General features: G+C 41.3%; 2 protein-coding genes and 1 long non-coding RNA gene across 3 annotated transcripts; 2 read left to right on the forward strand and 1 right to left on the reverse strand.

Annotated features, from left to right (window-relative positions):
• Positions 1 to 487: 487 nt before the first annotated feature.
• LOC125989327 (acid-sensing ion channel 1) lies at positions 488 to 20,422 on the forward strand. Its single transcript, XM_049755563.2, has 10 exons — positions 488 to 1,342; positions 3,615 to 3,810; positions 16,697 to 16,847; positions 16,923 to 17,050; positions 17,190 to 17,340; positions 17,607 to 17,663; positions 17,797 to 17,950; positions 18,101 to 18,192; positions 18,298 to 18,377; positions 19,046 to 20,422. The coding sequence occupies exons 1-10, from the start codon at positions 981 to 983 to the stop codon at positions 19,157 to 19,159; spliced, it is 1,485 nt and encodes a 494-aa protein (XP_049611520.1). The 5' UTR covers positions 488 to 980; the 3' UTR covers positions 19,160 to 20,422.
• On the reverse strand, positions 2,480 to 21,807 carry LOC125989332 (uncharacterized). Its single transcript, XR_007488644.1, has 2 exons — positions 21,671 to 21,807; positions 2,480 to 2,700 (listed from the first exon to the last, which is right to left on the reverse strand). It is a non-coding gene; the product is annotated as an uncharacterized lncRNA (long non-coding RNA).
• LOC125989329 (glycerol-3-phosphate dehydrogenase [NAD(+)], cytoplasmic) lies at positions 21,612 to 25,749 on the forward strand. The gene is made up of 8 exons (XM_049755565.2): positions 21,612 to 21,921; positions 22,811 to 22,988; positions 23,165 to 23,305; positions 23,382 to 23,520; positions 24,108 to 24,220; positions 24,407 to 24,643; positions 24,711 to 24,817; positions 24,896 to 25,749. The coding sequence occupies exons 1-8, from the start codon at positions 21,878 to 21,880 to the stop codon at positions 24,990 to 24,992; spliced, it is 1,056 nt and encodes a 351-aa protein (XP_049611522.1). The 5' UTR covers positions 21,612 to 21,877; the 3' UTR covers positions 24,993 to 25,749.
• Positions 25,750 to 25,903: the final 154 nt, after the last annotated feature.

Raw genomic sequence — 25,903 nt, forward strand, 5'->3', positions numbered from 1 at the left:
AAACAGTACCAGTGTTGACATGTCAACATGATGAAAGGTACTATGAGTTATTATGACTGCATCTACTTATATTATGTCTAACATTCCAAGCAGGGCCAATGCCCTAGATAAAAAGACTTCATTGCAATATCTGAAACTTGGATTATAAAGAGTCTTATGAACTTTCAAGAATCCTGATTATTCGGACACTTGCACCAAAAAATTAACCACCACGTTGTTGTTGTATACAACTTACAATGTCCCTTTTTTTGTGTGTGTGTGTGGTAGCAATGGGGTAGGACTAGATAAGCACAATTGCTATTATTCAATATCTATTATTAGTCTTCCTAACGAAACTGGATCTTTTTTCAAGTTAACCACTTTAAAAAAATCATCAACATCATGCATGCTAAGAGCATGGCGTCGATCTCCTGTTCAAGACCTCCGCCACTGCTGCTATTGCTGTTTACTCAAACACACAAGAACGCGTACACGCAACCTTACTCGTGCGCACACATACGGAGCCTCCCGACTCAGCAGCGACCGCAACAAGCAAGCGTCTCACACGCACGTCTGGGAGGAGAGAATCTGGACGTGATAATGTTCTCCTCCAAAGAGACACTGGTGGTTCTAACTCTTCTCAAATGAGCTGAATTGTCTGGAAGGATTTGCAAGTGTCTTGTTTTTTTTTTGTGACGCGCAGACACCACGCGCGCTCTACTGCACACAGAATCGACGATCAAATGTGCAGCCCGATTTCGTGCTGCGTTCACTGCACTTGACACTGACTCTATGTGCTTATCGGGACTTTTTTGTCTGGTCACACCGATGTGGGTGGAAAATGGCGAGACGACTCCGTGAGTGGTTTTCTGCGTGTCTGCACCTGCGCAGGTGGTCGGTCGGCGCCACAGGTGAATGAATGAGTGAACGGAGGAGTGGGTTGAAGTACGCGGCGAAGCTCTCGCTGGCATCGAACGTTTGACCTGCACCGCGGCGCGACGATGGACCTCAAGGTGGAACGGGAGGAAATGGACGGCGATCACCCGGCACCGATTGAAGTTTTCGCTCATAGGTCCACCCTGCACGGCATCTCGCACATTTTCACCTACGAGCGCTTCTGCTTCCGACGCTTCCTGTGGCTCGTCGTCTTTTTCGCCTCTCTCGCCGTGCTGCTTTTCGTGTGTGTGGACCGGATCCATTTTTACTTGGAGTATCCACACGTCACTAAACTGGACGAGGTCGTCAGCCCGATCTTGACGTTCCCCGCGGTGACTTTCTGCAACCTGAACGCCTTCCGCTTTAGTCGCGTGACACGCAACGACTTGTACCACGCAGGGGAGCTGCTGGCGCTGCTGAACCACAGGTAGCCTTCCTTCACTTACTTTGCAGTACGGGCGGCTCGCTGGGCAGCTCCTTGAATTCAAAGCTCATAAAATAACTTTTTTTGTGTGTGTCTCTGGTGACATAATTCCAAACACAACAATTGGGTCACTGTCACATTTCTACCACACATCAAGTATCATGCCTATTATTTACCAACGAGCTTAGGGTTAGTTGTTGATGCATTGGGGGCGGGGTGAGGCTTTGGGGGGGCTTGCGCGTGCTTCAGTTGGCAGTAGCCCCCCCCCCCCCCCCCCCCCAACCCCACCCAAATATTTGGGACTTTAACTGTGGAGTCCGCCATGGTGATGCAATCCAATTGAGAGACTTAAAATGGCTAATTTCAGCAAAACAAAATCGGGTGTGTAATGTGTTTTATAATTATTTATCCTTGGGATATTATGACAAAAGCAACTTTTCAATGACACCTGGGTTGTTTTGTTAGTGTGGCTGGGCTCCCAGGAGCAAACATAGAAACCTCTTGTTTTCTCTGATCACAAAATGTGGCAAAAGCCGTGAGTTAAACGTTCATGCATTTAAAATCACCATGTTTGCAAAACCTGAAGAACAGATCTCAGGGAGGAAGAAAATGTCCTCTTGTTTCTGGGATGTTCAAGATGCAGCTTACCTGCTAAATAAAAGAAGAGTTTGAGTTGAATATTGTTCGAGCAATCATTTCAGTGTGTGAGATCATGCACAGAGGGCTGCCTGAACACACAAAGTGGGAGAATGCAAAAGTAGCGAGGCAGCTTGCGAGACTTGGTTTTGTAAACTCCATTTGCGTGTCGAGATCATATCACTGAATCAAGACCAGAGCAGCTTTTGTTTGAAGGTGTTATTATTTAGAAAGAATGTTTGAAAATTCGACTGTGACATCGCTGCCAGCCACCACAGGGAAGGGGTGATGGTATTGTTCACTGTTCCGAGAAGACTTTCATAGAAATGCTATGAAGGAATTTAATGAGCTCAAATTTGACCCGACCCTGTCAAAGACTTTCAAGATCAACCTGAACAGAAATTTAGTTCTTCCAACCTCAGTGACCTTTTAACTTTACAATGATTTTCTGCATGAATGGACAAGACGGCACTCTTGAAGAGAAACCTCTCCCAGAATAGCGAATGATGTTATGGCTGTGTTTTATTTTTCAATGCCGCTAGTTATCGCTAACAACAATGAAGGTTAAATATATTAGGAAGAGAAACGTAGCTCGGAGCTTGAGGTGACGTCATCCTCTGATGAGCTGCCGCTACAATGATGTTGACAGTCTGGTGGTGGGCAGCAGATTCAACTTGTATCACCAATCTTTGAAGGTCTGGATGCACCTCACCATTGCATATTTCCTGGGAGAAGAAAAACACTAAGCTCAGAAGCATAGCTAACACTAGCTCATTATCCTCCTTAAGAAGTGAGGCAATTCAAATCCAGGTGGAATCCGAGTAATTCAAGTCTGTTTGAATGTTGTATTTGTACGAAGGTCCGCTGCCGATGCATGTACGGCTTATTCAACTCGCTTTTGATGCGAGGCGCTGCGGCCAGAAATTTATGAGCTCCATTTGATGAAAGGAAACCTTCCCGGGGCAAAGTATAATGCCGAGGGTGATGTGGGATATTTGGCTTCCTCGCTCAGTTACTGGGCTGGCATTTAACACGGACCAATGACGCCTGGTGGCTTGCACAAGACAAATATCAAGACATTTCACTGAATGCCAAATTCCTGAATCTATACTGTGATTATGTGGGTGACTGATTAAGATTACCTCTCAAATATATAATAGGGCAGGAAACCACGTAGGCCAAAGCCGAGAGCTACTGTTATTAAAAGAAAAAAAACAAACGATTGCGACATACAGAATGTTTTTATGAGGGGCCGTTAGGGATTAACTTCTATTTCCTGAAAGCTATTGATCTTAAGTTTTTAAAACAAAAATGAATATGCAGTGTATATTCTTTTAATCATTGGGCTGATTAATCAGTATTTTTTCTGCCAAAATTCGCCATCGGCCTCAAATATTAAAATGAATCAGTTTGGTTTTGACAGAAAAATTTAGCTTAACAAAATTCATGGGTTTTTGTTTTCCTCAACTGGGGAGCAAGACATCAAAATGAACTTCTAATGCGTACCTGGAAGAAATGTCAGTACTGGAATAAAATTAGATTTTTATGACGCCTTACTGCTACTTGGGTTGAATTTCACACAGTTGACTAAGCAGGCAAAATGATATAATTTCCATCTCTAAACGATGGTCTACTTTAGGTATGAGATCCGAGACGTGCATCTTGTGGAGGAGAGCGTTTTGGAGAGCCTGAAGGTCAAATCAGACTTCCACAACTTCAAGCCGCGACCTTTCAACATGTTGGAGTTCTTCGACCGCACCGGCCACGACATCAATGACATGTTGCTCTCCTGCCACTTCCACGGCACCGAGTGCAGAGCCGACGACTTCAAAGTGGTACGTTTGGATATCATGTGATCTTATTTTTATGCTTGTGAGTATGAATATAACTTTATTGATACTGTCATGGCAACATTGAAAATCAGGTAGTAACATTTTTCGTTTGAAAACCCACAGTCTGAAAGTTGGATTGATGGTATTGATGAAGAGATAGCTGGATTACAAGCTGGTTTGCTGAACTGTGTTTTGAAGATTTTACTCTGTTGTATTTCATCACACAACAAATATATTTACATTTCTGGAATTATAATTCACGGAGTACTTTTAAGTTTTGTTGATCTGTTGTATTTTGCTGCACAGTTTAGTCAGCCCCTCCGGTCCCTAAGCAAATGTTTACACCTGTCGTTTTCATTTTTTCAGTGTTTGCCTCCTCTGTTTGAGAGTGAAGTTCTGTATAATTAAGCAGTTGTGGAGAGTAAGCGAAGTGAGTAGCCTGTCTACTGCGATCATGACTGAAGAGAGACATGCCTGTACTCGAGTGAAATTGCAAGGCTAAACGGCAACAATAAGACAGAAAAGCCCTTTTTTTTTTGTGCAACAATCCAGACTAGGTAGATCCACTTGTAAAATTACTCACTGAGCTCAAGCTGGGGAAATAGTTGTTGCTTAGAGCTGTGAAAATTAAATCGATTAATCGGCAACTATTCGATTATCAAATTAATCAACAACTATTTTAAGAATCGGGTAATTGTTTAGAGCTATTTTTAAATCACTAAACAATATCAAATAAACAACAATAATTGGTTAATAGACAGTAAATGGGGGCATAAAATTAATGGATAGTATAATCGATTCTAAAAATATTCAGTAGTGACAACCTGATAGTTGTTTTTGAATATGAGCGAACTGACACAACATCTCTTCTTGGGCTGCGCCCTAAAGTGGTTGAGTGAGTGGGTGAACATTCCCCTCATAAATTAAATTTAAATTAAGGGATGAAACTGGAGTTTTTTTTTGGGGGTGTTTCAATACAGTAAGCTCAGCTCCCAACACAGACAGGACTGTCCAGTAATAAAAAATAATAAAAACATCCTAAACTGTACCACTGATAAAACTTAGTGATGATTTTTCTCCAGCCTGTATGTAAGTTCCTTCATTTGTTATCAGCACGACTCAAAAACTACTTTACCAATTTTCAAGTAACTGAAGCAGTGTCAAGATGAAAAGATTTTTTTTATTTAGAGAATGAAGGAATTGGGACTTATTTTCCTGTTTGCTCGGGGCGCAAAAACGGACGCTTCGTGCCATGCCAGACTCGTTTAAGAAAGAAAACTCCAGTCATGCGCGCAGGTAGACTGCCCTTCCTGCTAGACTTGCCACAAAATAGGGACTATAATGTTACTAATTAGTACAAATTGTAAGATTAGTGATTAGTAGTATCAGTAATCAGTGACTGGGTATCAACGTACACCAGCTCCACCACACTTGAAAGTGATGAAACCATAAAATTGAGCCGAAGAGCAGATGTGAGGTTTGGGCTGCTGCCGTGCTGAGTTTCCCCTTCGATGTGGTTCACTGATCAAAAGTCTTGAAACTTTAAGACTCCTTAACCTTTTCTTCTCATTTGAGACCAATGTATAATTGATGTGAAGAATGTGAAGGTACACTGGCAGCCTGTCGACTGTGATCAAGCCATTCTGGTGGGCTTTGAAGAGAGCGCTGCTCGGTAGGAAATTACATCTGTCCACAAAGCAGAGGGAGAGGGGAGGGGCTTCCCCCCAGAGCATTATGGGGCCTTTATTTCCCTCCGTAACTACCCTTTGTTGCCTCAATCTGTGCAGAGTTCTCTCCAACATGGACTCTCTTTGAAGACGCCTTAGAAGCAATGCATTGGTAATCTGTTCATTGTTTTGTTTGCGCGGTGCTGGATGAATGAAGAAAGACGGGTGTCCCGATTGATTTTTGGTGTCGAGATCAAAGGGGGGCAAAGACGCTGAAACATTTGCATCGAGAATGCTGAGTCCAAGCAAGATGGTCCACTTGCATGTTAAGCTTTTTCACCTTGAAGCTAGAAACTGTCAAGTTTCAAAATGTGTGGAGTAGGAAGAGGGTAAAGTTGAGAATATGCAGTGGATGGATTTGAAATGTTTTTGGAGCATGATGAAATGTCAAATCGCAAGGCCAAGACAAGTCGGTCGTTTGTGAGTTGTCTTTGTTCCTACTGCCAGTTCCAAATTCTCTTTTTTGTCAACTTGTATCCAGATGAAGCCCCAACAGCAGAATGAACTAAATTCTATATTTGCAAATCAGATCCCAACCGCATGCGGGGGTGGGCGTGAAATAAGATTAATTCCAGACGATATCAGATAAATTTGTATTCATTCTCTCACTTCCCCGTTTATCTTCGCAATTGCTATTTCCCCGGAATTGCTTACAGCAATAATGTCGTAACCGCAGGCAGCGAGACACTTTGCTATTTTTCCCATTTGATTTTTCAGCTGTATTAGCATGAGGTGAATCCAACGGACTTGTCGACAGAAACAAATGTGAAATGCTGCAAAGCGGTAATGAAAAATATAGTCTTTAGGGATGAAATAGAACCACAAAGGTTGTATTTCAACGCTGTGATGTTTTTGCACATACTCAGCATGACGCGCAGGTCTGGTTTTCAGTTTGAGTGCTCTTAAACTCAAAGTGTTTGGCCCCAGTCGGAATCATCTTATAACAAGCCCGTAGCACCCGCCGGCAATCTCTGCCGTTGCTCGGAGATGGAAGTGAAGCACAATCCTTGGAGAGGGAGGCTTCCACTTCCTTGATGGTTTGAAGGGACAGATTTGAAAAACTGCCCAGCGGCTTGTGGGTCAGCAAAGCTCCTGAACATGCTAGCATCGTCCGAATCATGTCACCTCTTGTGTCCCCTGGTGCCCTTTCGCCATCTTCACTTGCATTCCTACTTAGTCGAAAGCCCTGTGCAGCGAATCCCTCACGTCAGCCCCCATGGGCATGACAATCCTCATTATGTTTTCATGTCAGGCTCTTTACTCCCTTCCTTCCCTCCCTTCTTTCCTTCCTTCCTCCCTCGCTCACTCTCATGCTTTCCCCTTTGTTCTGCTCATTCGGGTGATGTCCCCATTTTCAATTAGGAGTTAAGGGCTTTGCAGGCAGATAAATAATTCTGAATGAGTCCAGCTATTGTTTTTTTGTACCGCTTAACGTGTAGCTCAGCAGACCGCACGTGAAAGGTGGACTACGTTGTGGACTGGTCCACCGTCGAGTCCCTGAGACAGACCACCATTCAAACTCACATCCCTGCCACTCCGCCTGCAACGAAATCAAGCCAGTAATTCTTTACTCATACTGAAGATATTAAGCAGCAAATCTTTCAAACGACCTCGTTAATGTTCATTTCTCAGCACGCGCTTTGGTGATAAACAAACAAACACAGGTGGTGGATTAAAGTAATATTTGCCACACATGCTGAACTTGGACTATTTAGTGCTGACCACCAGCAAAGAGTCATCAGGAGCTGAAGTAACCACAATTCCTAAATCAGCAGGTGAATAGTTTACTCAGGGCTCATAAAGGAGACTAATCTTATGCGCAAAAGACATTCGTCAGCGGTGGGACTATTACATGCAGCAGGAGTTGGAATTTGACTTCACCAAGCGTCTTTCAAAAAAGGACCTTGAGAAAGACTGAGACTGAGAGTGCTTGTTTCATTGATTTCTTTGTGTTTGTTAATGAAACAAATACAAGAAAGTCTTTAGGGGAAGATTAGAAAGTGTTCTTGGTGACAGTCTAAAGTTTAATTACAAAAACAAATAGTGAAATACGACAATAGACAGTAGGACAGCTGCATTTAGTCCAACGCCAATCTGCAAGTCAGCGGGCAGGTTAGCTCTGTTAGTTCAAAGTCACAGTGTGTTTTTAACTCATTCACTACCGTTGACGGGAATAGACGTCAAACATCACTTTGTACTCGGCTGGCGGTGACTGAGTTAAGTTAGTTGTAGACTTGTACAACTGCTGGTCAACAGGGAAACGTGTGGGTGGGGTCATGGCCACTGTTGAACCATCAATCAATTATGCTCAACTTGAAGCTCCGGGAGATCATTCCATGTTGTTAAAAGGCGGACAGCCACGCAACAACTTCGTGACTCCAGCTGGTTTTCTAGACGGATCAGTAATGCCGCTTCAGCACGCTCTATTTGCCCAGGCCAGTGAGGGGATGGCGGGGGAACGAGGGGGGGGGTTGCTTTTTATGAAAGCATTTTGGACCGAGTGATGCTGAAAATAGCTCAAGTGGTCTGCATTGCTCTACCCATGGTTTATTCATCTTGAGGTTTAGTGCAGGTGACTCTGCAAGTCCAGGCTCTGTTTGCTGGCTTCAGTGACATGCTGACTGCAGGAAAGCGGGCAGACGCCCAGATCCCACCTCGCGTCACCTCACCTCAAATTCAGCTCGATAGTTCTGGATGAAATCAGCGACAGGGTGACAGCGTGGAAGATTCCAGTGGCCGGCATGATGAGTTTTTCCTGTTTATCCCCGCTGAGCGTTGGCAAGGTCATCACGTCAGTCTGAATCGCAATCATGTGTTTCAATATTTCACTCTGTGTGAATGGGAGATCACTTTAATGACATGCAGTGACAAGCCGCTGGGTAAGAGAGTGGAAGGAATGAAGCTTTGTAGCGGGAATTTAAGGGAGAGAGTAACAACATCTGTGTGGTTAAAATGGGTTACCCAGGCACGCATGTTGTTTTTCTTCTGCTTAGACTTTGGGAGAGGGAATTACAGCTTGTTTTGTTTTGATTACGATCACTGTACAAAAGCTCCACGTGTGGGAAGGTGGATTTAGTGACGACAGACATTTGCAGGAATAGGTATGGTGAATTTGGTGCAAAAAACCTAAAGACCAAATGTAGGCAAGGAAAGGAAGAAGATACAGCTGCAGGCGAAAATTAAACGTTATAATTAGGATGAGAATAGGAGGAGAAAGCATCGAGAAATAAGGACAAGGCCGGCTCTGCGCGCTCATCTGACTTGGGGATAATGAGCGACTTATTTTATAATTCAGGAAGCGCCATCCCAAAATGCTAGCTTACATTAAATGATCTTTAAATGTTAATGCGGAGCTCGGCGATGTCAATAATTTGTAGAGAGCTGCTACAGCGCACACACGGAAAACAAAAAACACACAAGATAAAATGCGACGGGAAGCGGTGGCATTCGGCAAGAACAACAACTGCCTCGTGAGAGATTATCTGAGACACTGATTAGTATTTCTTCGATGTGCCCTTTCACTTTTCTATGGGCTTCGGTCTGGCAGTTCCTCTGCAATTACTGAGCGGATCTATTCACTAACTTGGCCTGTAGCCTGAGTTTGGCCTACTGTTATTTTGAATCTTGTCTCTGGGAAAAATTCAGACGTGCCCACGGGAATCCATCTTCAGAAGTCAAATGATGAACGCATGTTCCCCAACCACATGGGAAATGAAAAGCATCATTTCCTCTCGCTTCACGGCGATATGAGGCAAAATAGGCATTAGCGGCTAATGAGTGATGCTATGACTGCCACCGAGAGCAGAGGACATCAATCACTGCAGCAGGCAGTCACGCTTAGCAGCGGCAGGTCCAATTGCCCGTCACGAAGATGAAGGTGGAACCAAGATCACGTCGTCTTTTTTCTAAGTGCGTCCTTTGAACGCACCTGTTTAAGGTAGCTGAATCTCGCTTACTATGCACCTCCAGTCTTCAATCACCGCTCCACCTCATTTACGCCCTTGTGCTTGAGTAAAATGGGAATGGCATTGCACTTTGTCACGGAAACTGAAAGAAGGTTGAGGGAAATGTACGTGGTTTTTGCTCTGATGATTCAGTTCCTTTATTCGTTTTATGTCTCCACGAAGCTTTTCACTACCAAGGTGAGTCAGATTGAAAATGAAAATCAACTGTGACCAATCTCCTCACTATCCAGGGACATGGGGACAAAATATCAGTCCTGACATATTGCAGTCCATAAAGTTTATGGGGTGAATTTGAAAGCAAACAGACACATCAAGAAAATGATGGTGAACATTTGGAGAAGAGGAAGAGGTCACAGAGGTTCAGAACGTGGCAGCTGAGTGATTGCTATGGCAAAGGTCAAAGTTCACTAGTTCAGATTCACGGTCAAATCAAGTGAACATCTTCAAGTGCTCTGATGAGCTCCACCTCATATAAACTGTCACGGAGAAAAATTATGCGCCAGGGGTAGAAGGTTAATTGAAATATGAATAACTTTAGACAACAACCTGCTTGGTAGGTCATTTTGTAATCACAACGTTACCCCTTTTACTTGCAAATGAGTTGCTCCTCATTATAACGTTATTGTTGCCTAGCAGCAAGGGGGTGATTTCTGTTTGTGAAGGTGTGTCTTTTTTAAGTTTTTGCCACTTTGTGTGGTCACCTAGCTGCGACTCATTAATGCCGGTCTTATTTTAATCATACGTTGATGGAAAGGGAACGAATTACGTTTGAGTGGCATTCACTGTGGAGATTATTAGCATGAAAAGACACACAAATGAGCTCCACTGCAAATGTTCATATTTAGATATACAAGGAGCGACTCTCACCTTTATTATAATAAGGATATAAGGATATCATTTCATTTTTTTCAAACATAGAATTATTCAGATGAAAACATCATGTTATTAAGACATCCTGGCACTGTTTTAACTAGTTTCTTCTTCAAAACATATTTTTTCTGCTGAAAAATACGTATAATGGCCCAAAATATAACCACAGACTATGAACATGGAATGAAATTAATTGATGGATAGATCGATCATTCTGTTACTCGAGGGAAAAAGAGCCAAAAAACGGGAGTGGCACAAGAAAAGTGAACGTTCGCATGATCGATTGAAACACTGGAATCCTGGCTCACTGTGAAAATGCTTTTGAGCAAAGCAAAGAGAGACAAAGAGCCAAAATTATAAAGGAGTTCATTCACAAGGAAACAAAAAAAGACACCGAGGGGGAAGGAACGTGCTAGAAGGTGACCTGAGACTCAGCGGGAAGTTGCACCTGGGTCTCTTTTACACGGCACACGATTCCTCTTGCCCCGAAGCTTGTTTTCATTTTAATTAATTCATCCATTTGCATTCAGAAACAGTACGTGAGTAGCTTGGCGGTCCTAGGTTTTTTCCTCTGCAGAATGTGAAACTCATTTGTTAGTCAACACCAAATAAAATAAATTAAATTTAAATGAATGAATGAATGAATGAATGAATGAATGAATGAATAAATAAATAAATAAATAAATAAATAAATAAATAAATAAAACATTGGTTTCATAGAAATTGTATGTATCTAGAGTATGAGTGGTATCATACTCGTATTGGTATCAATCTGAAAAAAGTGGTATCGACCATCCCTAATAATACACAATTAATTTGGTCTCTGAGCCTGGTTCCTGCGTTTGCCGTTGGACTGGTTTGTTCTACAAAATGGCCAAAACATCGAATAGTTGTACCCTGCTATCGATACATCTCTGGAGGGACAAACAATATTTGAAAACCAGCATTGCTTGGAAGGTCCAATGTATGAAACCAGTCCCATCCCAACCCACACAGAGCTAAATAGTTTTAATACTGCCACCCGGGTGATGAATCATAGAGGTATGCCAAAAATACACCAAAGAGTACTCCAATGGTCAAGTTCGCTATGTGAGAGTGTTGCACGCAAGTTGAGAGTGAGCATATTTGAAACACATCTGTGTTCACCTTGTGCATCTATGCGCATCTTCAGTTCTGTGCCATGCTGCCATATGTCCGTATTTTCATCTCACCGTTGGGCAAACTGCGTGTGACTTATTCACACGGCTTTCTCTTAGAATGCGGTCACGGTTGCGCACAACACCCTGAGCTACAACAAAGTCCACAGAATGCTCAAGAAATTAGATTGCGGCTCATATATTCTGTCCACTTCAAAGATGACCTGGAAAAAATAATTGCTATTAAAGTGATGTAAGCATTCTAAATCATTTCATTATGTGACTATTGAATGAAGTCAGGGTAAATTATAAGAAGAGCTGCGCTGTCTCAAGGATGTGATCTCTGAGAATCTTTGCTGAGGTCAAGTAAGGGAAATTAATACGTACATCTAAATCGTAATCCATTTCGGGCCACCTCTGGCTTTTAAATGATCGACATGGAAACCATCATGGAATTGAGAGACATAAAGAGAGAGATTTGCTGTCTACATCTCTCCATCACTTTTGAGAAAATCATCTTTAATCCTAGTTAACCCCACTGTCTGCCACCTAGAATGTTGTCAGCTGTAATAAGAGGATGTCTTGCCTCTGTGACTGGCCTCGAGGCTGTTTATGTCTCCATGTTTACTCAGCTATGCCTGACGAGGGGTTGGTGCACAGTGAAATCGCAGCGCAAAGAGCTGTTGCTGTGCCTGCGCCTGTTTCCAGCAGAGCTGGAGCATGTATGGCTGTTTATCACGAATGGACGTGCAGGAGATTAGTGGGTGGGGATTCAAACATGCATGTCGAAAGACCAACAAGTTAAGGCATCCTAGAGGAAATGTAAAGAAGTATGATGTATGGTTGTTTTCATAAAACTGCTTTACAATTCACAATTAATTAGCAAAACTCTGACCAATTGAGATTAACTTGAAAAGATCGATCGGTGAGATTTAATTTTACTGTGTTATTCATCTTTTATACATTCAGTTGTCATGTTCATGCTTTTTTTTTTTAGGTTGCTTTTTGGATGCTTTGAAAGAGATGAACACTATTTGTATGCATTCATTGATTTGACTTCTGGATTATTTTCAGTTTGTAGAATACATTGAGGGATTTTTATGAGGAATGACTTGACATAAAATATTCAAGAAAATAGTTTTAACCAATACTGCAGCTTGACAATAAATGTCGTACTGCTATAAATTACACTTGGGGAAAAACCAAACTGAGGGAAAAAAACCACTCATTTAAATGTGTTTTAAATTAAAGCTGATAATTTGCCTTGGACAACCTCTGAAGTCCCTAACGTGATTTCATTTCTCCCTACATCGTCCACCATTACTTCAAACATCGTTCTAATTTATTGCATTTCACACGGGCCAGATGGTTTATAGTGTTGGAAGCAAAGGCAGCTGCTTCCCTAAACAACTCCCTACGGATTAAAAGGAGCCATCTCAACATTAGCCATGAACATATTAGACGTCGACTCAGCGCCTTTTCCTTACAACCTCAACCTTTTTAGCCCCTTGTTGGAATATTGCCTTGCTTTAAATGATAACATCCATCAAACGCCACAAATGTTTCAAAATATGTGTAAATGTACGTACGAGTAAATTGTGGATGAGCCCAATTGATGAATGGATGGATTGACCATAACTACCATAGCATACCATAACGTTGTTTTTAACAAGAAAGGAAACAACTTAGTAAATGTGTTACAGTATTTCTAATGACTTACTCGACTCTAAAGAAAAACACACCCAAAAAAACGTGGAATTTAATAAGCCGTCCTGATATTTCAAGAAGAGTAACGCTCATCCGTACACCCACCCAGTCCCCTCAAGTGCCCCTATCGTCTCTGAGGGTGATAGGTAGTGAGAGGCTGGACAGAGCCTGGGAATAGGATGAGAGAGGCAGAGCGTCTCTACTGGCCTGTGAAATATTCATCAAATGAAGCAGAGGTGGGTGGGGAAGTGCGGCAGGAGATGGAGACTACTCCACAGGGCTAAAGCACGTCAGACTTTTCAGATGAGGTGAGGCGGGCGAAAAAAACATGACCAAGGAGAGGGAGGAAATTAGTATTATTATCACTCGACGTGAGCAGCTTCTTAAAACCCAGAATTGTCGTAGCCAAACATTAAGGAGGGTTTTAATTGATGTTTTGTTGGAGCAACTGCCATAAATTTCACATCATGGCCTCAAAGTCAGGAGCGAGTTTAAAAGTCTTGTCACAAACCACAAGATCAATTGTTAGCCTTTATTTTGATTTTGAGCAAGGTTTTACCCCCTCCCCTATATTATGATGCAAACTATGATATGTCCATCCAGTCTGGCGAGACTCAGCTGAATTTTGACTCTTAAGAGTATACCAAAGTAGAAAAAGTAAATGTATATTTTGCCACTTGCATTCGACTGAAAATGACATCACTCTTGCCAAGTCTCAGGTCACAACCAATCACGGCTTAGTTTCAGAAAACTGCTGAGCCGTGATTGGTTGTGAGCTGAGACCTGGCAACTGTGATGTCATTTTCAGTTGACAGTAAGTGGCAAAATGGCCGCCCCTGAGGTGGATGAAAACAGAAGGATTTTGCCTCTTTAATTAATATTCCATGAACGAAACATTAATCAGGAGATTGTGTTCGAGCAGTTGAACTGCACAGAACATACTATTACAAACAAAAGCCGCAGGGTTGAAATCTAAAAGTAGTGGCTTATAGTCCAGAAATTACGGTACTTATAATTACTGCAAACTTATGGTCAAAATGATGTGCTTATATCTCTATGGACGTGTATAAATGCTGAATATGTAAAGTGTACATATGTGCTTATGTTTGCATGGATTATATATAGTATATATAGTAATGAACATATATATGGATGAATGTGTGCATGCATTGTTTAGTGTTTTTGTGGGTGTCTCATGACTGTAGGTATGAATTTCAATGTTGACTACGCCAATTTGCCTTTTTTTTTTGGGTGTCTTTTTTTTTTCGTTAATATCCTTTTGTCCACCAAAAGGGCAGACAATATAAGCCCAGGCTTTAGGCTTAAGTCTGTACCCCTTTTGCTTTTAGTGTGATCTTTACATAAGATATTTGACTGACTATTGCTGTGTGGAAATAGTAGAGCCAAATTAAACTACCGTGTGTTTGAGCACACCGTGTCTTCAGTCCATGAAGGCGTATTTAACATTAGCAATGTCTCCTTGGAGATGCTTGATTTTGACTTCAACCTATTGGGTCTGAGAAGGGCATGTTGAAAGCATCGTTAAGTCATTTGCATTTTCAGTTCACTGAGCCTCTGGCTTTGATTCTCTCACCTATGATTTATTCTTTCAATGGGGTGTCGCGCTCTCTTCCAGCCAAGAATGATCATCACCTTGGCCAGTCAGCAGGGTAATCAAACATTTCAGAGGATTGGGTTGCTGGGGATTGCCTTGGAGCTGTTTTAGTTGTTAGTAAGTGGCATGGACTATACATTGATGTGGAGTTCGATATTACAAAATCAGGGCGCATAATATAGGCAAAACTGTCTGTCTTTACCAACATGCGTTAAATCAGGGGTGTCAAACTAATTTTTTTCGCGGGCCGCATTGTAGTCTAACTTCTTTTGGAGGGCCACTATGACTGTCAACCCAAATAAATGTATGAGCACCTCATATTATATACAGTAAAAGCTACAAAACAAACTGACAAATAAAATGATGTGGCAGGACGTATCTGGCCCCCAGGCCTTGAGTTTGACACCTGTGCTTTAAATCTTCCAATAATATGAAAGTGTTTCCATAAACGCGAGAGCACTAATGGAATGAAGTTACCCTGTCGGGACCTCTTTTAACAGCTGTAGAAAATACCTTGTTAACTGGATGGGAAAGTGCAAATCTAATGCGCATCTCAAGTAAGACATGCATATTTATGTGCAGTATTTTTAATAACAATAGTGCTGTACTGGGTGTTTTTAAAGGCACTCAGCCGGCAAAAATGGTCATGAGGGATAACTTCATTTATCCGAGCCCTCCGATGGGTTCTTTGTAAATTAAGTGCCGAAAATTGTGGGGGGAACCAACTGTAAAGTACTATAACAAATTACAAGTAAAGTTCATCGTAATTATTTATAATCACCCATGACTACAATGATCTGTGATGTCAATTTTTAACACTTGCCTCATACAGTATGCATGATGTGTAATGCACATGTGCTTTGTGATTTATTCATTCTTCTGAACAAGCATTTGCGGGCTGCGCACGTGTTGGATGCTTTTTCAGATATCCCATCTCTGCTGTCACACGACCGACCATTACACAAGACATGATGCGACCTCACCATAATCAATTGTGATGATGCTGAACATCATGCACCTGTCATGCCCGTTCAATTTACGTTTATGCATGGTTGACTTATTTATGAGTAGCAGAACATGTAGGAAGTGTTTGTAGTGTGCAGCGTAGCCAACAGTGATGGGCTGAAGCTGTTCTGACAGTAGATTAGTTCAAAACAGGATATCGGTTTGTTTTTAGGTAATTAAGCAAAAATTTCAAGATCATCACAAGTTTTATCAAATGTCCACACTTCTAAGTATGATTGCATTATATGAACAAGACCACATTTTGAAAAATACCTGATGCATGATGTTACGGGGTTTCAGGAACCCATAGCAAGCTCAATGGACAGTTCCGTAAATCTCAGCGTCCTTGGAAGTTTTTTTTCCCTAATTAGGTTAAGCGTGTATCTTTCCACCCCTTTTACTTTGACTCTTGCTCACATTGCATTGCTGCCCTCCCATATTCGCCAATATAACATAACAAACCCCCCAACACACACACACACACACACCAACCCTCCATTGATATGTCACATTGCTTCTAACGTTTGTTAATAGTGCAGCCTTTCTTAAACATCAAGGCATCAATCCTCCTGGCAGGTAAGCTTGGTCACCATGGTAACATAAGGGCGATGAAAAAGAATGCTCAATCACCAGCCTGCAGGTCTCTATCACCTCACTGAGATGAGTTTTCTTCACAAATGCAAGAGTAGGGGAGTTCAGCCTAATTTCCCCCCTCTTTCCTAGTCTTCAACGTTTTTTACCTCGAAAGGTTATTTTTCTATACTCCACGTTGAGGCACGAATGGAGACAAACAGTGCCCTCTAGCGGAACTACTACTAAAATAAATAAATAAATTTAAAAAATCTGCCCTGATGTATCTTTCAGGTCTTCACTCGCTATGGCAAATGTTACACCTTCAACGCCGGGGGTAATGATCGCCCTCCCCTTATTACCACCAAGGGGGGGATGGGGAATGGGCTTGAGCTCATGTTGGACATTCAGCAGGACGAGTACTTGCCTGTGTGGGGAGAATCGGGTGAGTTAGAACACTTTTTGGGGAAGGCACAATGGTATGGTGGCTGTGTTGCAATGACGTCACATTCTTTCTCAGATGAGACATCATTTGAAGCCGGAATCAAAGTGCAGATCCACAGTCAAGATGAACCTTCTTTCATCGATCAGCTCGGTTTTGGTGTGGCTCCCGGATTCCAAACTTTTGTCTCTTGTCAAGAACAGAGGGTAGGAACTTTTTCTGCTTTTATTAAGTAAATCCATCCAGGGTTGCTGCACTGGAGCCTATGTTAAATAAATGTATTGTTTATTCCATTTTTTTTTAAATGATCAAGTTGGAAAAACAACATTTTATGCATGGTTTCAGCTGATATATCTTCCACCACCATGGGGTGACTGCAAGGTGACACCCATGGACTCCGACTTCTTTGATACTTACAGCATCACAGCCTGTCGCATTGATTGTGAAACGCGCTACCTAGTGGACAACTGCAACTGCCGCATGGTGCACATGCCAGGTAGGAAATCTTCCATCAATTACTACACGCTAATAAAATTAAGTACATGTGTTGTGGATTTCTTTACTAACCGGTCATAAAAAAAAAAAAAAAAAGGACATTTACTTGGATGAGAGAACCTACATTTCATGCAGTAGGCCTGTCAACAACAAAAATAATCACTATATACCCTTGTGCATCTAATTCATGGAAATAATGATTAGAAAGTGCATTTTCTGCAAATTCTTCCAAGACCTAAGCGACTTCTCTATGTTCATGTGTTGCAGGCGATGCACCCTACTGCACCCCGGAGCTATACAAAGAATGTGCTGATCCTGCTCTTGGTAAGAAAGAGGCTTTGTTCAACTCTCCCATACACCCATTCTTGTAAATGATATCATGACATTACCTAATTGTACCAAGAAAAAAAATCTATTCGTCTATGATGCGTTTTTTTTTTTTTTTTTTGCCCTCCAGATTTCTTGGTGCAGCGAGATAATGATTTCTGTGTGTGCGAAACACCTTGCAACATGACCAGATACAGTAAAGAGCTGTCCTTTGTGAAAATCCCCAGCAAGGCCTCTGCTAAATATCTTGCCAAGAAATATAACAAATCTGAGCAGTACATTAAGTAAGTATCAACAGTGAACAATGAGTCATTCAGATTCAAAGATTATTGACTTTTTAAATGTGGAGCCGGTGCCTCCCCACCCGTCAAGCATAAAATTAAGTTATTTAAAAAAATTCTTTAAATGATAAATATGAATTCTGAATTCTTCAGGGACAATCTTCTGGTTTTGGACATCTTTTTTGAGGCTCTCAACTATGAAACCATTGAACAGAAAAAGGCCTATGAAGTGGCCGGACTATTAGGTAACAGTATTTATTATGTGAATCGTCTATAAATGACTATATAGTCAATGTGTACTTGATGTTTTTAACTTAATTATCATGCATGGCTTGATTGAACTATTCCAGGTGATATTGGTGGTCAAATGGGACTTTTCATTGGCGCAAGCATACTCACCATTCTGGAGATATTTGACTACCTTTATGAGGTGAGTCATCTTTGAAGATGTTCAGTGGATATAAAAAGTTTACACCCCCCCTGTTCAAATGCCAGGTCCATCAATTTTAAAACTGTCTAATCTATGAATGTGGCCTTAACTCAGAAACAAAAACAAAATTATGAAAATGGAATTATAAATAGACAACTGAGATAACAAAGTTGCATAAGTGTGCACACCTTATAACAGGGGATTAAACGCAATCTATTTATTTTTAAACTAAATATGGCATACTTGGCACATTAAGATACTATGTGTACCAGGCAGAGTTTAAATGAACGAATGAGTGAATATTACAATTCTGCCTCTTTTTTTTATTTTATCTCAGAAGTCACATCACTGGTGGGTTATTTTTAGAATAGACCAGCAGGTTATTCACAATGTCCTTGTGAGGTTGTACCCGCTGGCACCATGTGTTGTCGTTGCTGTTGTTCTTAGGACAATGCACATTAATCAACATTGCCAAAAGGTATCTGCTCATCCTCCGTCCTCCAACCCTCGTAACTGCTCACCCATCCCCAGTTCAAATCACATTAATGTTAAAAAGCGTTCCAATAATTTTGGGCTCGTTTTTTTCAAAGGGGTTGTCGACTTTTTATATCCACGGCAGTTAAGTCTGGTTTCTTTAGTCACTGACCATTCTGTTTTTATCGTCTCAGGTGATAAAGTACAAACTGTGTCGCTGCTCTGATAAAAAGCACAAACACAACAATGGTCAAGGCACTGTGCTCAGCCTTGATGATGTCAAGTGTCACGTCAGTAACTTCCATTAGGTGTCCAGAGTCTCAAAGCCTCTTCTTGGACTTTGCTCAGTGCTGTGAGCCAACAGGCCAAGTGTCCCAACCGCTCCCAAACTTGTGGCAGAAGCGAAGAAAACAACGTTCTTGAATGGGCTCCACTGACTTTGCTCATCCGGGCTCAGCCTCCCAAAACATTAGCATGAACAAAAGTGATGCGTTTGGGTTATCAGCTTCAAGAGATTTTGGTTTGTGGTTAATTAATTGTGGTAAATCAACATTTTTTTAAGCCATCCATACTTAATGACTTGCATGTAATTTGCATTGGTAACATTTTTATTATCATGCTATCAAAGATCATATCTTCCCCTGAGAAGCTCCTGATAACATCTTGATGTTATATCGTTATTCTTACAGTTTTCTACCTCATTGGACAAATTGACTGCAAGTGCGATTGGTAAAAATGGGCAAAAATTCCTAAATTGGCACAGTCAACATTTGCAGCATAGCAAAGTAGTATGCTTTCATCAGGACTTCCGAATGGAAGGAGCTGGGTGTGTCGCACTGTGCTGCAGTTTCAAACGTGACAGTTTCACCTGCAAGTGAGGTTGCATCCAAGTATGTTGGTGGTTGCAAAATGCAAGTGCCAAAGGCTGACGCTGATATCGGAAGAGGAAAGGTTGTTTTCCAGCAGTGCCTGTTTGAAAGTTTCTCTCTTGCAACATTCCCTTTGCATATTATTTATATTGTATATAAGTCAACAATCATTCCCATTGAGCTCAATGCAAAGGTCCAACTACGAGACCATCAGCTGACATGAAAACAAGAAGTGGTTCTTATGGATCATAATGCCGTTGCATTTGTCTAAATTGTATATGACTGTACTCCATTTGCTATTTGCGTCTCTGTTTTCTATATGATGTCATCTGTAAACAATATGAATATTAAGATTTACTTTTCAGTTTTGTGGATATGGTCAGAGCGGCTTATATTGTTTGACGTAATTAGAGAGCTAGATTGCGTTTTGCAGCGTGCGCCGCATGAAATCTTTCATTTTCACTGTCCACAGAAAAGCATTCATTTCCAAATATTATGGCTCTTTATTTATTTATTTACTTATTTATTTATTTATATTAATCCGATACTTTCTTTGCTTTTAAGTCTACAAATACTGTACGCAACTCACATAACTTGGAGATACATGCTTTCATGGGACAGTTCTTATGATGACATTCGAATGATGAATACAAATGATGGAATTGAAGAAATTGTTTCATTAAAGTTCAAGTCGTAATGTTATCTTTTAGTCAACCTTCTGTCTTCTGTGTCTATTGTTACTTCCAAATTTTGGTTGCACTTCCTGCTTATCTTCCTCCCTCCCTCCACTCAGTTTTTCTCAATTCAGAAAAATAAGAGGTTACAGAGAGGGTGTTTATTTTTCTGAAGTTTAACAGAGGTCTCTTTATAGAAAAGTATTTACACTAACTCCAAGGTCTCAGCAGACGTACTTGAAATAGTGCCACCATGTTAATAAGCAGTCTGCTAAACAATCAAATCACTGTAAGCATGTCAGAATAAATGCAGAAATCACTGTAAGCATGTCAAAATAAATGCAGATCATTTTTATTACTCACCTTTTTACCTTTTGTGTTGAGTTTGACACTCAGATTTCATTTTTCTAAACTAAGCTGGTTTCTTTTTAAACCCCACAGAACACCAGCAGACTGCTGAATCTGTACTTAACAGTTCTTCCACAACTCTCTTCGCTCTTGTTCAAGTCTTGCACAACAAGGTTCTCTTTATCCGAGTCCTGCAACACTGAAGTTTGGATGCTACACTTTGTGACTTTCAATGTGCTGCTTATATTTAAGCAAGAATTAATACACACGACTGTTAAGTACTTTATCTGCTGAGGGATTAAATACAATATTATAATTCTAAAGTTCTAAAAGCACCATTAAATTGATCAACTAAAGGCAAAGTAATGAAAATAATTCTAAAGCCATCATTAGTAGTCCATGTATTATAAAATACTGACAACTTGGTAAACAACATGTATAAGTCAGAAAATGATATCAATCGCAATTGGACGCACTCAATTTAAAATCATGCAGATTTTCAATTCTGATTTCAAATGCGGAAGAGAATGAAAAGATTGAATTAATTAATTTAATAACGGAATTAAATTGGCAGGGAAAATCCATCTTATTTAAAGACTTTAAATCTATGTTTAACACTGCTGTCTTAATTACCTCAAAGGGTAGGTTGCTTGTGTAATGACCAGTTTTTGTGACTAGTTATTGGAAATAAACGTCTAAAGGTTGCGTCAAGATCAATGTAAATAATTTGGAACATAAGATGATGTGCCAGGCCAGATCAGGCCCCTGGGCCTTGACTTTGACACCTTATCGTTTTATTATTATTTGACATTTTCATGATGACGGGTTGATAAGGACGGTACTATTTCCGGTCATATTTTTGTTTTAACCCGGATAATAAAGACAAGCGAGCTGAGACTTTTGCCCGAGTTACTTTGAGCCCACTAACCTCATGTCTGACTCGATGGATGAATGAATGACCAAGCGGGGTTGGAGCGTCGATAGCAATGGGCGGTCCAGAGTCTCCCCTCATGCGAAGTGCACGGCTAGTGGACATCGGCACATTTGGCAGGCTGGCAGCTGCTTGAACGTTGTTGCATAACCTCACGAAGTGTTCTCTCACTCACGCACTTACTCATCGATTTGCTTTTTCACCATGGCAGCCGCGAAGAAAGTCTGCATCATCGGATCTGGAAATTGGCAAGTAGTAGCGGCGATGCTTCAATGTCTACAGAGCGAGGAAAGGAGGTGCTGGATCGGGCTGACTTCAAAACGCGTGGCTGTCTCCACTGTATTCCCCGGTGCTACTTTTGTTAGCCCAATTAGCATCACCGGCCGACCCGGTGTCAATAGCTAGCTAACCAGCAGCTTTTCTCATAGCATTTGCTTCGCTAAGATCTCTGTGGTACTTCGCCATTCCGACCGTGTGGTTCAAAAAAAGAGTCATTCGCTTATTTTTATTTCGCACGCTGCCTTTTTGCTTACTGTTGGTAGTTTTTTGGCACCTGACTCGAACACTATATGACGTCATACACCACAGACCGTTTGTCCAGTCACACAATTTAGCTCTCAAATTATATATTCAAAAATGCAACTGAGGTGTCATTTTAAAATGTTTTTTGTTCATGGTTAGACAGGTGATCGTGTATATTGATCTGATAACACTGATCAACATTTTTACTAAGTTTTGTAAATCAGAGATGCAAATTAACCCTTTTCTGCCCTGAAATCTGCCCTCATTTTTTCATAATTCTGGAAACTTAACTAAAAATGTATGATGTGCAACCTGTAATAATTGTACAAAACAAAACATGATCAGTGTCTTCACATGGATGAGTATCATTATTTCTAGGTTGAGCAAATTTGGTATTTCAGACGTGTGTCTCCAATTGCTGCCCCTTAATATTAATCAGTGCTCAAGACATAGCTCTGTTTTAAAAAAAAAAAAGCTGGTCAACCATGCACGAGGTGAAAAGCTTTAATATAGCAAGACTCCATCAAGGACCTTCACACCAACAGAATTTTTATGTGACTAACTAAATATTTTGGGGTCAAGTCAAAAACTAACTATACATTATGAACAACACAGGGGCTCTGCCATTGCCAAGATAGTCGGTGCCAATGCCGCTCGGAATTCCAAATTTGACAGCACGGTAAAAATGTGGGTGTTTGAGGAGTTGGTGAATGGGCGCAAACTGACTGAAATTATCAACACTGACCATGAGAATGTGAAGTACCTTCCTGGGCACAAGATACCAGCAAATGTGGTAAGGCCATGTTGGTTTCTTATCATTTACCAAAACATTTGTGGGATATCGCTTTGGCCTTTTTGCTATTGCATGAACGCTTGTTAGAATGCACATTTTACTTCCTACCATGTAGATGATTTCTGTCTGTCTCTCATAGAATTTCACATAAATGCCTCAATGTCATTTGTCCTCAGCTGGCAGTTCCAGACTTGGTGGAGGCAGCTGGTGATGCAGACATTCTGGTGTTTGTCATCCCGCATCAGTTCATTGCCAAAGCCTGCGACGCCATGAAGGGCAAGATAAAGAGTGACGCACTTGGCATATCTCTAATCAAGGTTTGACTTTGCGGTATTACTCCTTACCTGAACACGACTTCTCAATTGGATACGCAACAACTTTTTTTTTTTGTAGGGTGTAGACGAGGGGCCCAATGGACTGAAGCTCATCTCTGATGTGATCCAAGAGAAGCTTGGCATTGCAATGAGTGTGCTGATGGGGGCCAACATTGCCAACGAAGTAGCGGATGAAAAGTTTTGTGAGACCACCATCGGTTTGTGTTTATTTATTGCTTGGGCTTGTTTTGTAGGCCTCACTCCCACCGTGTTTGCTTGCCCAGTCTTATTGAATGTGTTTTTTCATACCACTTATTTGAACATTATGTATAAGACTTAACAACTCCTTTTTGAAGGTTAATTATTTTTATATGCTTCCTTTTTCTGTTATCAGGATAAGACGAGAGATGGGTATTGTGCATGCAATTAATTTCAGTTTGGAATGTCTTACAGAGTTGATAAGCCTTGTGGAGAGAAATCAAAGTTCAAATGTAGTAACAGTCTCAAGCTGCAATTTTAAAGCAGCCATTCATACTGGAATGGAGACAAAACAGAGAGCTGTGTTTAACATTGAAAGTAACTTGAAGAAAATGTTCTTGCCAGTGTAGGTTCTAAATTGCACTTTTAAGCATAGGTTGTTAAATCCGCCGTCTATTTTCTTGTAAAACAAAAGAGCAGGCTTGTTTGGATTCACATCTCCGCAGTTTGTGTAACATTTAACACAGCCTAGCCAAACCGTAGCTGAAGGCAACATTAGCGCTGGTAATCATTCTTTTCTGAACTTGGTTGGGTTTTTATCTTTCAGGATGCAAGAACGAAAACCACGGGGCTCTGCTGAAGGAACTCATGCAGACCGACAACTTCCGCGTGACTGTCGTGCCAGAGCATGATGTGGTGGAAATCTGTGGCGCTTTAAAGGTGAGCTTTCTGCACAAAATGTCAGCTGACATTATTAGCATTTACCACATTACCAGTTTTTAAAGTTGTATTTCTTGTGAATGTGGAATTGTTACATTAAATATCCATTGAATTCATGAGAAAGTTGTGGGAGTATTGTGTAATATTGAATAACATTGGAGCTTTTCTCCTCTCCATATCGTATAGAACATTGTTGCCGTGGGAGCAGGTTTCTGTGACGGTCTGGGTTTCGGGGACAACACAAAAGCGGCAGTAATCCGGTTGGGTCTGATGGAGATGATCGCATTTGCCCGTATTTTCTGCACTGCCGGGCCTGTGTCTTCTGCAACCTTTCTGGAAAGCTGCGGCGTCGCCGATCTCATCACCACCTGCTACGGTGGGCGCAATCGCAAAGTGGCCGAGGCCTTTGCAAAGACGGGAAAGGTGAGTGGGAGGAATACGCCTCAAGTGTGTCTGAGTTTTTATAATGATGTCATTTTCTCTCTGTCAGTCCATTGAAGAGCTTGAGAAAGAGATGTTGAACGGTCAGAAGCTGCAAGGACCGGCGACTGCGGCTGAGGTTTATCTCATCCTCAAGCATAAAAATTTGGTGGACAAGTAAGCCAAGCATCAAACACGCAACCCAACTTGGGACAACCAAATGGCTAATTTTTTACACTCATTGCCCTCCATCAGGTTCCCACTATTCAATGCTGTCTATCAGATCTGCTACCAAGGCCATCCAGTCACAGAGTTCATCAGCTGCTTGCAAAACCATCCAGAGCACATGTAAAATGCAAAAACACTGACAAAGTGCCTTCTACATGAAAAGCGTTACCACTTCCGTCATCTGTTACTCATCCAAAACGTGAGGCGACCAGTCACTCCGCAGCCGCGACGCAACGCAGTGGCCCTCGTGTTCACTCCATGGAGACGCTACATAACATTTGTCAACCGCTTCGGCCTTAATTCAAGTGCTTTTTCATTTCACGAAATCATGCTGAAGCTTGAAAGATTTTGCCCTCCCCTGTATTAAGTCCTGATAGATCTTGACCAAATCCAGGCTCTTAATGTCATACTTGACTTCTACCACTAGGAGGCTGTCAACAGTGACTTTGCCAGATTTATGGGACGTAAACGCATGCATTCAAATTCAAACTTCCAACAGATATGGACAAGATCGATGAAACTAGTTGGGAGTGAGGGGGAATGATGATGATGATGATAATAATGCCGTCCAGTGGACACCTGTCCCATTACCTGAAGTTATTGCATCATCATGTAACCCTGCTTCCTGTCTTTGTAGCTTTTAGTGTCCGCAAATCATTTCCTGTCTTGTATTTTATATTAATCACGCCCGGCATCTGATTTTACTAAACGCAAGTGCCTTTGAATACACGGTTGCTATAAGTCTCGGATAGTGCACCTATTTGTGCAAAGCAAATACTTGCTTCCGAAATGTCCGTCCATTTGTTAACATGACTGCCTAAGCGCTTGCATTTTTAAATGTTATGTCAGCATTTGTCTCTGAATAAATGACTATCTGGGCACTGGTGGAATCATATTTTATCCAAGTTACAACTACATACAGCACCAAAGTAGGTAATGCGGATGTTAAAACTTCCAAAATAGGAAATCAATCCAGAAACATTTTGGTAAAATTAGATGCAAATGCCGTTTGGAAAATACTACTGTCAGTTGAAA

The sequence above is a fragment of the Syngnathus scovelli genome, chromosome 2, assembly GCF_024217435.2.
Source record: "Syngnathus scovelli strain Florida chromosome 2, RoL_Ssco_1.2, whole genome shotgun sequence".
Classification (NCBI taxonomy): domain Eukaryota; kingdom Metazoa; phylum Chordata; class Actinopteri; order Syngnathiformes; family Syngnathidae; genus Syngnathus; species Syngnathus scovelli.